Genomic DNA, 12,336 nt, shown 5'->3' on the forward strand with positions numbered 1-12,336 from the left:
ACCTCTGAGGTGCTGCTTTTCTATTTCTTTGGACATTAATAAAACTCCCTATTAAATATTTGGCCTGAATGTCCATAGGTTGGAAGCAGCCAGTTTGAAATCTTGTTCAGTCTTCTACTGACAGTACAAACATGATACAATGAGCAGTTATGGGAAATGGCTAAGGAACTGGTAGAAATTCTTCAAAGAAAAAAAACCAGATGCACTAAATAATTATCTTGGTTTCTCCGGACACTCTTGGCTTCTGCCTTTTGAGGTAGAGATTCATGAAATTATCCTGATAAGAAAAAGTTGCTGGATTTGAGTTTCTAGATGGCCTCTGACCAAGTGACTGACCTTAGGTTTGAGTGGATAAAGTCATTCTGTCATGCTATTACTGGTTTTTAAAAATGAGACCACTTCTTTCTCCTGACAGCCCTATCAGAGTTGGGGATTTTTAGTAGCAGGTGAAATAGCCCACATTTCTATAGTATCAGGCTTAAAAGATTTAGAAAATGAGGCTTGGGGGCGGCTAGGTGTCAAAGTGAATAGAGCACCTGCCCTGGAGCCAGGAGAACCTGGGTTTCGATCTGGCCTCAGACACTTAACACAAAAACTAGCTGTGTGACCTTGGGCAAGTCACTTAACCCCAGTTGCCCTCCAAAAAGCAAAAATAAAATGAGGCTTGTAGGTTAAGTGATTTGCCCAAAGCCAGTTACAAAGCATCGGCTGAAATTTAAGCCCAGCTAGTTGGACCTGATTCCAAGTCTAGTACTGTACATTACTGTGACCAGATGCCTAGCTTTCTTAACTTGGGGTCCAACTTCAACAATTTACCTCAATTCCTACAACTCTAATGGAGCATGTTTGTCCTTCATTCTCAGAAAGGACCATGACATCAGGGAGATGATGCCATGACACATAAGTGAACTGGATCTCTAAGGGAGTACTGTGCAAAGTCACCAGCCTCACTTTCTCCTCCAGAGTCATCTGGGTCCAGTGGCAAGATATACATCAGGACAACTCATGGCCCAGGATGTAGTGGCAGACCTTGGTCTCTAATCTGAGGTCTTTAACAGATCTCAGTTTGACTGAGGCAACATCTCAATGGGTCCTTCGGTTGTTACCTTAAGGCTGTAAACTCCACTTACTAGTGTTGTTTAAACTCAGACACTGCTTAAGTAGGAAGGCTAGGGTGGAGGCCCATTTCCTCACCCTTAAGTGGCCCTAAAAGTATAAGGCAAGAGAAATGAACTATGTACTTGACACTGCAGGGCAAGTTCCTTGGGCTGCTAAGCATAGTAGGGTGTGGCAGTTTTCTTAACTGTAGCTTTCTTTGAAAGACAACTCTTGTGTTTGGACAAAGTACCCAGGGCACAATTTGCTCCCTCTCCCCAAGAAAGGTTTGTCTTAGAGGCGATGGACTAGCCGGACTGATACTGTTAAGCACCCACAGGAAAGGGCTGTGCTCTCACCTTGGGAAGGTCTCACCCACCAACCCACCACTAGCCCACTGCACCTTCACCCTGTAACTACTGTGGGTGACACTGGGGCCGCTGGTGTCCGACTGTGTCGCTCGGTTCTGCCGGGATCCGGCTACAACAGACCAAACTCTTCCAGGTCCGCTGTGTTGGAAACCCAACCAGATGGGGAAGAATGAGTGCCCCATCCCTTGTCCCTGCACTTCCGGGCGTGACGGCCACGTGCTCTCCACCAACAACAACCCCTCCCGCTCTCCAGTCGGGGACGTGCGAGGGACTGCCGACTGCACCAATGAAGCCTGCGAGGGCCGAGGCGGGGCGGTGAAAGCCTGGGCCAATGGGCGTACAGCGGCTGTGTGGCTGAGGAGGAACGCTGGCTACGGATGCCGAGGCGGGACAGCCGGGAGGGAATTGAAACAAGTGGGGCAGGGGCAAAGAGGCAGGTGAGAGTGGAGAAATCCTGGCTGGCGGGCACGGAACCCACAACGCGGCCCGAACGGGCTTAGGGGCCCAGTTTGGAAAAAGCGTGCTGTCGGGCCGGGAGAAAGAGAGGCATCGTGCCCGCGTGCAGGGCCCAAAGGCGGACGATTCAGGACGCAGGTACCCGATACGCAGAAGCAGCGTTTAAAGGGCTGGCAGGAGCGTGCCCGCGCTCTGAACGGGTTCGGTGTGGTGTGGAGGAGAAAGGAGCTTCGCACCGCGATCCAGAGGACGGCTCGAGCCCGCCCGCAGCCGTCGTAGACCTCAGAGCTTATCTACTCCAAATTCCCTTTATTTTGCAGATGGGGAAACGGAGGCCCGAGTTCCGGAGAGGTCCGTGATTTATCCAAGGTCGTACAGTGAGTAAGTAGCGGAGCTGGGACTCAAACCCCGGTTATTAGACTTCAGTCCAGTGTTGGTTTGTTTTGTTTTTGTTTTGTTTTCCTACACCAAGCGCCCTCTTCACTTTGCTTGCAGGAGAGTCCGATGCAGCACAGTGTGCAGTGTGCCACTGAGCAGTCACTTCCCCCTCTGAGCCTCAGTTTCCTCCTCTGCAAAATAATGGAGTTGTATTAGATCACCCCCTAATGTCCTCTCCAGTGCACATGTTCTATGATTCTCCCATCCCCACTTAAGGGTCCTTCACCTCCCCATGGTTTTCCCTCCAGGATCCCTCCATTCTAGTCTTGTCTCCCATCAGGCTGATACCTCACTTGAGCCATAGCTCCCGATTTTCTGTAGAGCTGGCGGGACCCTCATGTTTTCGATCGCTTCCCCGGGGCCTGGGTGGCTACTGGAGGGTACTGCAAGATCGAAGAAGTTGGACCATGGCCACCCCCAGGAAAAATGTGACTGCTGGCATCATCATCATCGGAGATGAAATCCTCAAGGTGTGTGCAGGCAAAAGGGTCCCCACGTGTTCTAAGCGTGCCTCAGCAGGCAGGCATGCAGGTGTGGACCTGGACCCTAGGCAGCACTTCCCTTCTCCCTCTTTTCCCGGGAGGGTGGCTTATTGATTTGAATTGAAGGGGAGAAATGCTCAGCTTGGTCCAGCTGGGAAAGAGGAAGTAAAGTTCCCCCAGTGCCACCTAGTCTAAACTTGCAGGTTCCATGACACAGACCTCCCACTGCCACACACCTCCTTACAACGTGACTAAGCCCTTTGCCAAGCCGATTACTTAACTCACCCCCTTGTTCATTTTGCTCAGCTGTCTTTTTCCCTGGCTTCTATAAAACTCCCAAAGGAACTCTGTGGAGGTAGGGGTATGTTATGTATTCATTCATTCAACAGGCATTTATTAAGCACCTACTATAAATCTAGGACAGCATACTAAGTAGTATGGAGAATGCAAAGCTGTATACAGTGTTGTCCGTACACTTAAAGAAGGAAGGAGTGGTTTTTTTTAAGTGTTCGCTTTGTGCCAGGCACTAGGTAGTACTGGCCTTCAGAGAGTTTATATTCTAGTGGCAGCTAGGTGGAACAGTGGAAGACCCAAAGTCAAATGTGGCCTCAGCCACTTACTAGCTGTGTGACCCTGGGCAAGTCACTGAATCACTTCGCCTCTGTTTCCACAACTATAAAATAGGGATGATAGAGCAATTACCTCCCAGGGTTATTATGAAGATCAAACAAGACAGTATTTGTAAAAGTGCTTGGTACAGTACTGGGCACATAGAAGGTAAATTAATTAATGGGGAAGACAGGCCACAAAAAGAGGGTAAAGGTAAATAGTGAAGGGGGAATTAGACTCCTATCAAAATAACTAAAGGACAAGGGCTTTAAAAAGTGTTATATGAATAAGTGATGCATTGTGGTTGGAGCTCCAAAGAGGAAGAGATCACTTCCAGGTGATTAAAGCTTCATGGAGGAAACATTTTGTGAGCTGAGCCTTGAAAGTCAGAGGCACAAATGGTTTGGGGGACATTACAGGGGGAGGGAACAGACTGACCAATGGATTGAAGATAAAGAAGTCAAGTTCAGTGAGCAGTAAATAGTCTGATTTGGCTGCAATACAAGGTACATGTACGTGGGTAGTGTGTAGCAAAGTAGCCAGATCATCGAATGCCAAGATGAGGAATTTGGACTGTAGTCAGTGGGAAGTAGGAAGGCATTGAAGGATTTTGACCAGGGTGGTGATAGTCAAAGCAGTTTTTTAGGAGGAGTATTTTAGGTCTGAGTGTCCTGTGTAAGATGGGTAGAGTAGAGGAGATCCTGGAGAGAAGCCTAGATGGAACATGGTAACAGTACAGGCCAGAAGGGATGAAAGAGGGCCTAACTCAGGATGTTTGCAGTGAGAATGGAAAAGCACTGTACTAGCTGGGTTCAAATGTCAGATTTGCCACTTAAAAGCTGGGAGACTTAGAATGGACAGGACTTGGCAACTGATTAGAAGTGAGGGAGAAGGGAAAGAAAAAAGTGATATGTCATTCTGAAATAGGAAAGTCATGAGGAAGAAGTATGACTTTTATTTAGAACCTCATCAGTTTGTAGCAGTACGTCCATTTGGAGATATCCAGGGGCAATTGAAGATATGAAACTAGAGCTCAAAGGAGTGGTAAGTGCTAGAGAGAAAAGATTGAGGGGTCATCTTCATGGAGGTGACAGTTAAAGCTATGGGACTAGACAGTCTCACCAAGAGGAGGCTTAAAGAGTAGAGCAGAGGCTAAGTATAGCATCATGGACCTGGCCCATTGAGTTCACTGACTCCATTCCAAACCTTAACCCTAAATGATTTTCCTTTTTCTACTGTTTGGCCCTTATTCATTTCTTTCTCCTTCCCATCTACCCACCCCTATGGTACCCCTAAGAAAAAGGCTTTCTTCACCAGCAGGTGGGAGTAGCTACCCTCCTTCCACATAATAAAACATCAGATCTCTTTACCATCTGTCCTCCACTTTACCCAGGGCTACACTCAGGACACCAACACCTATTTTCTGTGCCGGTCCCTTCGCTCCATGGGTGTCCGAGTGTCCCGGATCTCTGTGGTACCAGATGAAGTGATGGCCATTGCAGAGGAGGTGGCTTCCTTCTCCGCCCGCTTCACCCATGTCCTCACCTCTGGTGGCATTGGACCCACTCATGATGATATCACCTTTGAGGCTGTAGCCCAGGCTTTTGGAGACAAGCTCCAGCCCCACCCTGAGTTGGAAAAAGCTGTGAGAGCCCTGGGGGGCACTGGGCAAGAGAAACTGGTTCAGGTGCCCTCCACTGCCCGTCTCCACTATGGTATTGACCCTGAGACTGGAGTCCCCTTCCGATTCCCCTTGGTTTCTGTCCGGAATGTCTACCTCTTCCCGGGCATTCCAGAACTGCAGCAGCGGGTGCTCAGGGGGCTGTCAGATCTATTCCGGAATGAAGGGATGCAATTCCACCTACATGAGTTATACCTGACAGTAGAGGAATCGTCAGTTGCTGCCATCCTCACTGAAGCACAGGCCCACTTTGGACGAAGACTTGGCATTGGCTCCTATCCAGAGTGGAGTAGCAATTACTACCGGGTTAAGCTGACCTTGGACTCAGACGAGGAGGCAGCAGTGGAGGAAGCAAAGGCCTACCTGACTGCTCACCTACCCCCTGGATCCCTGGTGCCATTTGTGCCCAATGCAGTGGAGAAGGCTGGGGAAGCTGTGTACAAGCTAGCCCAGTCAGGTAGGAAGAAGGCTGCTGGAGGAAGGGAAGTGGGCGTTGCATTCCTTTGGCCATCTCTCTGGCAGCAGTTTTTTTTTGTCTTAGGAATGGGAACAGTAGCCAGTAGATCTTGTGATAAGAAGTATGGTTTGCTATCTGTAGCTTTCCTTTCCATCCAAACAGTGCTAGTAGGCAGGAGGTGAGACCTTCATGCTGCTTTTGGATACTGCCCATGTTTTCTCAGAGGCAGGCAGCTGCTTGTCAGAGAAACGGTAGAGGAAATGCATGCTTTCCAAGCAAAGGGTTGGACTAGAGATGACCTCTTTAGTTTTCTTTCAACTCTCAGATTCTGTATATTTTACAGTACCCAGAGGACTGACTTGGTCTTAGCTCCTGGGGTGGGACCAAAGTGAAGGGGTGTTAAGTTGTAGAGAGGCTGGGAAAGTCCTGAGCAATCACCCCATAATCCCCTCTGATTGGGCATGTGTCTCCCCTGTGCTCCCAATATTCCTGGCAGGGACTCCCCTGGGGAAGAAGGTAGCAGGGGCCCTGAAGACGATGGAGGAGGCCCTGTCCAGATATAGCCTGACCCAGCTCTGCGTGGGCTTCAACGGGGGAAAGGACTGCACTGCCCTCCTCCACCTCTTCCACGCTGCTGTACAGAGGTACTGCAAGCCCTGGGACAGGCCTTCCCTGAGATGCATGCTTCCCCAGACAGCTGCTTGCCACCATTGGCTCCCCCATCCCTCCTTTCTGGGTCCATTCGTCCAGGTTCTCCATCCTGGATGTGTGTCAGTGTTGAGGAGAAAGGCTGTTCATATCAATTCAACAAGGATATGTATGTAGAGTGTCTTCCATGTATGTGCAAGGCCCTATGCAAGACACTAGGGAAGATAGCTAAGGTTCATTAGACATGAGCCCTACCCTCATGGAGCTTAGAGTCTTGTTGGTGTGACTCTATTGAAATACATGACAACCAAAGAACAGTAAAATATATTCATTAATCAAGTGTTGGATCATGTTCTGTAGAATATAAATATTCAGCAAGTTGGGAGAAATCAGGCTAGGGCTGGCTTCCTCAATAAAAAGAAAAGAGGAAGTGAATCTTAAGCTGGGCCTTGAGAGGTGCATGTGCAGGATTTGGATAGAAGACAAAGGAGGGCATTCCAGAATGGGGTAGGGGAGAGGACAGTGTACACTGTTTTAGGGGGCTCTTGCTACATAAATGGAGGAACCTGTGTGCCCTGACCCTTCTCACCACCTACCCAAAGGAAATTCCCAGAGCCTAAGGTCCCGCTGAAGATTCTCTACATCCGTAGCATCTCCCCCTTCCCAGAGCTGGAGCAGTTTCTGAAGGAGACCGCCAAGAGGTACTGGGGATCAAGAATTTTGAACTGGGAAGGCTAAGGGTTATGGGAGTTAAAAGGAGCAAGGAGCTGCTTGATTATGGGTTCAAGAGGTGGTTTATGGGCCTCTCCAGGTATAAGCTGCAAGTCTTACAGGCTGAGGGCAACATGAAGCAGGCATTGAGTGAACTTAGGGCACAGAACCCCCAGCTGGAGGCTGTGTTGATGGGCACAAGGAGAACGGATCCTTCATCCCGAAGTCTCAGTCCCCTCAGTCCCACTGACCCAGACTGGCCCCAGTATATGCGCATCAACCCACTACTGGTGAGAGAGAAGACATTCCCAACTCATACTACTATCTTCCAACCCCTCAGACTCCCATATTTTCTTCATGTAGAATGAGACAGGTAGTGTTTTGGGAAAACTCAGGAGAGATCAGATAGAAACTAGGACCGGTATCCTATCCTTTTTTAAAAACTAGGGGGAAGAGGGGCAGCTAGGTGGCACAGTGAATAGAGTACTGGCCCTGGAGTCAGGAAGACCCGAGTTCAAGTTCAGCCTCAGACTCTTAACACAAAAATTAGCTGTGTGACCTTGGGCAAGTCACTTAACCCCAATTGCCCTCCAAAAAAAAAACTAGGGGGAGGGGGCTGAGGATGAGGTGCTTTATTTCACCTGTAAAGTATAGAAGTATAGGAGAGGATCAGAAGGCAGAGCAGCCCCTCCCTCTAGGGATCAAGATGGGGAATAGGGTGAGTAGAAATGCTTGGATCTGCCCATTCTCCCAAAAGTGGAAAGGGAGGTGGGGCAGTGTGGGTGATCCATAAGTAGTGCTACCCGTTCAGGGAACTGACTCTTATTCCCTAGGACTGGACATATAAAGACATCTGGGATTTCCTCCGTCAGCTGTTTGTTCCTTACTGCATCCTGTACGACTGGGGGTAAGCATGGGGGAGGTTGGGGGAGATGATAAGGGAGCAATAAAATGGGGAGTCAGGTATTTACAGGGACCGTGTCTTTCCTCTCTGTGTCTCCAGCTACACGTCCCTTGGCAGCCGGGAGAATACAAAGAAGAATGTGGCCTTGAAGTACCCAGGCCCTGGGGGCTGCCCTGCTTATCGACCAGCCTACCAGTTGGAGAATGAAGATGAGGAACGAAATTCACGAACTTGACTTCGGACTTGCTAGACTGGAGGACTTTGTCTCCATCTGCTGCTCTGCTGTCCCCCAGTCCCAGCAGCCCTGCCATCAGTGCTGACCAATAAATGGTGCCTGCTACTGTGTCCCTTGCTTCTACTACTTCATCCTATCTTGTAGTCAAAGCTACCATGGATGTGATTGGGACCCCCTCCTCCCCAAAGCTTCGGCAAAGCTCCACCCTCAGAGACACAGGGTTTGGGGCAGAAACCCAGAAGTAGAGGATCAGGCTACCCCCTCTTTGCCTAGACATCCTTGACACTGAGCAGGAGCAGGGGAGTTAGGAGGATGGGGGCTGGGGATATGAAAAAAGGGGCTGGATAGGCTTGAGCTGACTGATGTTTCTCGATGCCAACATCAGCAGGGCTCCACGTGAGGATATATGACCTGGGGAGGAGGGAGGAGGGAGCTGGGCCAATGGGTAACTTGGCAGGATGCCCAGGGCTCTCCTACACAGGGAGAGGAGGGACAAGGGGTCAGATATTCCCTTCCCAACTCCCACCCAGCCCAGGCTGACACAGCCTATTCCTCATTCCAGAATCTCCCCTTGCCTCATCCAGGGGCTTTGTCTCTGCTAGTCATGAGGGCACCCAATCCCCAGGGTAGCAGAATGTTTATAAAGCCAAGGGAGCCAGCCCTCTTTCTCCCACTGAGAACAATCCCCATGCAACCAAGGGCTGTACCCGTAGCCCAGGCCTTGCCCTTCTCCCTCAGCCAGGCCATTCATGATGCTGGGTTCCGATTTCCTGTTGCCAAGATGGGCACAAGCTGGGGGGTACTCCAGAGATTCCTGAAGGAGGTGGCTTATATCCTTCTCTGCTGCTGGTGTATTAAGGAGCTGCTAGACTAGCCCAGGTATTCAGGATTCTCCCTGCCCACCCCCGGCCATGACACCATACTCGGCACTCTCAGGTGGGCACATTGGGGGAAAGACTTTAGCCTTCTCGGCAATGTTCCTTCTGAGCCTCCCCTTTTCTCCTTCTAGTGCCTACTTCATCTCCGAGACTCCTTGTGTCCTCTGTGCTTACCTGAGGGTACCAATAAATGAGTGAAGTTCAATGCCTACTGAGAGCTGTGTGAGCTTCCAGCCTCTTTCACCTATGGAGTCATTTGACTTCTAGCCCCTCTGGACACTCAGAGCCAATTCCCTGCACAAGCAGGATCTCAGTGAGCTGGGACAGGGGGAGGGCAAAGTAGGAGTTCATAAGAACAAGGAGGTAGGAAATATACTGTCGTGCTAGATTTGGGGGTTTGGGTTTTTTTTCTGCTGAGGAAGCATGACCCTTATGGGGACCGGGGGCACCGATGGCATAGCATTATGGACCCCTTCCTGTCTAGCTTTGCTACTGTACTCAAAAGTTGCTCTGTCTCAGATATAGCACATACCACCCTCCTGTACAAAAATGCTAGGTATAAGACACCTCTCCTTCAGTACCCTGGATTCCATTATCTTGTCAAAATGCAGAAAAAGAGACAGAACCCCAGTCTTCGGCATAGGAAAGGAGACCAGGATGATGGAGAAGGGAGACGAAGCTTCTACAATCCAATCTACCCCTTCTATTCCCTTCACAAGGGCCTGGCCCCCATTTTGCCCTAACCTACCCTGTGACTCAGACCCTGGCCTCCTGCCTCTACCAGGCCCTTTCCTGTCTCCCGCCCCATGACCAACCCCACTCCACCCAGCTGGAATTGGGACATTGCCTAAAGGACGAGGGGGAGGGGGTAGTCTGAGTACAGGGGGCTGAGAAAGGAACCTATGCCAGGGGAATGGAGTAGGCAATGGGATGCTTGGCAAAGGGGACTTTGGGGAAGTGGTGGGTGGAGATAGGCAGAGCTGTGGTTTGTGAGAGAGAGAAAAAAAAAGTCAGAAAAAGAAGCAGTGACAGAGGGAGACCAATTCAATGTGCAATTTGAGCTGGGAGAGTAGACACTTGGTAGGGTGAGACCTGGCAGCTGAAGGGGATACGGTTAGGAATCAGCAGCGTCTTTCCCCCAATTTCCATTCCCTACTCTCATTCCACTCACATCAAATATATTCTTTTCTTTTTTCTTGATGAACCAGGGGTTGAGAACAATAAAATCCTCTACCTGCCTCCCCAGCTTAGTAGGGAAGTGGTTGGTTTTCTCTCCACTACTCACCTTTCTTCCACCCCCAGGTTCCTACGCTTACAGGTGGAAGGAGGAGAGGAAGGCAACCCTGCACTCCTACCCGACAATATTCCTACTGGTATAAGGCAGCGGGGTCAAACTCAAACAGAAACACGGGCTGCTAATCCTTCCCTAAAGTTTAATACCTATGGGTCGTATGTTGACTTAGTTTACCAATGTAACGTTATGTTTTATTGTATTTATATTTATTTCGTTAAATATTCCCCAATTTTAATCTGGTTCTGACACAGTGGAGAGTGTGGAGGCACGCAACTGTTTTACATAAGCACTTCCCATCCACTCTCCACAAACGCTGTTTGCCTTTTCTTTTGTCCATGAGGTTGTAATCTGCGCTGACCTAGGTAGGGTCCTCAGGGTAGAGGAAGGCAGATGAAGTGGCATGGTTGGGGAAGACGAAGGCTAAAGGTGGACAAGGTTTCAGCCCACCTAGGAAACACTATGAGGGATTCTTTAATATAACTTTTCAAAAACACATATAGAGTGCCAGACAATTCTGCGCTCCGTGACCGCATTTTATGAAGGCAGGTTTCGTTTATCACAATGAAGGCTCAAAGCCTTGAGTGAGCAATATGAATACACTGCCCACCAACTGTAGGGTATATATATATATATCTGGGCATTCTGGACATGGGGATGATTGGGGAGGGAATGTTATCTGTGTTTCTCCCACTCAGTGCCCTAGCAGGCAGTGCCAAATTCCATGCTCCGTATGACGGAAGGGGAAGGACACATGGGGGTACGCTTTGAGCAAGGGTCCCGGGGACTCGAAGGGGCTTTCCCGGGAGTCAGAGGGGGCTTTCCGTGTCAGCGTTTGGAGCAGCACGGACATCTAGTGGCTTCCAGGGGAACTGAAGCAACCCCAGAAATTAGAAGCTAGACGCGGAGAGATAAGGGGCCACGGGGCGACAACCAAGACGCGAAAGGGACCCCCAGGAAATCTCCTGCAAGAGGCAAAATGAAGCGCAAGCCGGGGCTTCACAGTCACTCCACCAGGGCCCCATGGTGGAATCTTGGACCCCTGGACTGAGAGGAGGAAAGGTATTACTTTACCGCGTGAATAAACTGGATGTCACAGTTTACAAAAAGAACAAAAACCCAAATCCAGACCCTTGGTATCCAGCGTCTTCCTGATTGCGAGGTCGGGAAGGGGTCACTGGTGGCTATGGAGCAGTTGGACTCTCAGCACCAGCTGTTTTTTTTTGGGGGGGGGCATATATTTGCATCTTAGTTGCATCTGAGTCATTCATTTCCTTTTTGTAGGAAAAAAATCCCTTCTCTCTTCCCTCACAGGATCCTTCTTCTTTGTGGTTGTTCCCCCACCCCAGGACCCATTGCCCTGCTCGAATTCTCCCAGATTTCTTCCCTCTTCCCTACCTGGCCAAACCCTCAAACCCCTGCCTTTTTTCTCAGGCTGTGGCCCTCAATGCCTTCTCTCCAACCTCACAGTTTCTAGCTACGACTCTACGAAGCGGGCCCGGTCTCCAGGATTAAAATACCCCAGTTCTACTAGTTTCTCCTCTCTCCCGACCAGCGCCCCCTGCAGTCCAGCGGAGGGGGAAAGGGTTGAGGGTGAGGAGTGGGGCGGGGTCAATTTTCACCACCCTCCTCCCTCACCCCCCTGGTAGTTTTGGAAACTTGCTCCCCAGAGCTTCCTGGGGCTAAATTTAAATTTACCTGCCTAGGCCCTGGGGGGCGCAAAGATCCCAGCGGAGATTAGAACGCTGGAGTAGACGGCTGTGCACTCGAGGCTCGGAATAGGCACCGGAGTTATAAATAGAGCCGCCCGCAGATGCTAGTGGGGGGAGACTGGGGAAAGGGGAGGGTGCCCCCCCTGGCAGCCGCGGCCCCTTCAGGTGGGTTGGGCGGTCGCAGTGGGAGCGCTGGAGTGGCGGCGGCTGGGGGGGCTGCGGTCTAGGCGCCCCCAGCGGTTTCCTGGGCGGCTGATACTTCGAGGGAAGCGGTGGAGGCAGTGGGGGGCCACAAGTTAAGAGGTGGGCGCAGCAGATATACTCACTTGGGGTCCCAGCTTCCTTGCTAGGGGGTGGCTGCCCCCCCC

At 50.4% G+C, this 12,336-nt stretch overlaps 2 protein-coding genes and 1 long non-coding RNA gene across 6 annotated transcripts; 2 read left to right on the forward strand and 1 right to left on the reverse strand.

Moving 5' to 3' along the window:
• The first annotated feature begins 1,824 nt into the window (after window positions 1-1,824).
• FLAD1 (flavin adenine dinucleotide synthetase 1) lies at window positions 1,825-8,197 on the forward strand. Of its 4 annotated transcripts, none has more exons than XM_069077965.1 (9): window positions 1,827-2,060; window positions 2,243-2,303; window positions 2,641-2,830; window positions 4,845-5,589; window positions 6,086-6,233; window positions 6,840-6,938; window positions 7,049-7,238; window positions 7,782-7,855; window positions 7,952-8,197. In XM_069077965.1, the coding sequence occupies exons 3-9, from the start codon at window positions 2,768-2,770 to the stop codon at window positions 8,085-8,087; spliced, it is 1,455 nt and encodes a 484-aa protein (XP_068934066.1). In that variant the 5' UTR covers window positions 1,827-2,060; window positions 2,243-2,303; window positions 2,641-2,767; the 3' UTR covers window positions 8,088-8,197. The 4 variants fall into 4 exon arrangements, with proteins under 4 accessions (XP_068934068.1, XP_068934066.1, XP_068934067.1 ...); XM_069077966.1 differs by having other exon boundaries at window positions 2,682-2,830; XM_069077967.1 differs by lacking the exon at window positions 7,782-7,855 and having other exon boundaries at window positions 1,825-2,060; window positions 7,049-7,082; window positions 8,056-8,197.
• Window positions 8,198-8,204: 7 nt separating this feature from the next.
• LENEP (lens epithelial protein) lies at window positions 8,205-9,844 on the forward strand. The gene has a single exon (XM_069077969.1). The coding sequence runs from the start codon at window positions 8,494-8,496 to the stop codon at window positions 8,959-8,961; it is 468 nt and encodes a 155-aa protein (XP_068934070.1). The 5' UTR covers window positions 8,205-8,493; the 3' UTR covers window positions 8,962-9,844.
• A 599-nt stretch (window positions 9,845-10,443) lies between these two features.
• Window positions 10,444-12,330, reverse strand: LOC138153639 (uncharacterized). Its single transcript, XR_011166419.1, has 2 exons — window positions 11,955-12,330; window positions 10,444-11,303 (listed from the first exon to the last, which is right to left on the reverse strand). It is a non-coding gene; the product is annotated as an uncharacterized lncRNA (long non-coding RNA).
• Window positions 12,331-12,336: the final 6 nt, after the last annotated feature.

The sequence above is a fragment of the Petaurus breviceps genome, unplaced genomic scaffold (genome assembly GCF_028583685.1).
Source record: "Petaurus breviceps papuanus isolate PSGF00001 unplaced genomic scaffold, PetGlider_PUasm1.0 91023, whole genome shotgun sequence".
Taxonomy (NCBI): Eukaryota; Metazoa; Chordata; class Mammalia; order Diprotodontia; family Petauridae; genus Petaurus; species Petaurus breviceps.

Coding starts and splice junctions, on each gene's coding strand:
- FLAD1 (XM_069077965.1), top strand. CDS start 2,768: ATGGCCACCCCCAGGAAAAATGTGACTGCTGGCATCATCATCATCGGA. Junction 2,831..4,844: donor TCGGAGATGAAATCCTCAAG/GTGTGTGCAGGC, acceptor CACTTTACCCAG/GGCTACACTCAGGACACCAA. Junction 7,239..7,781: donor TGCGCATCAACCCACTACTG/GTGAGAGAGAAG, acceptor CTTATTCCCTAG/GACTGGACATATAAAGACAT.
- LENEP (XM_069077969.1), top strand. CDS start 8,494: ATGACCTGGGGAGGAGGGAGGAGGGAGCTGGGCCAATGGGTAACTTGG.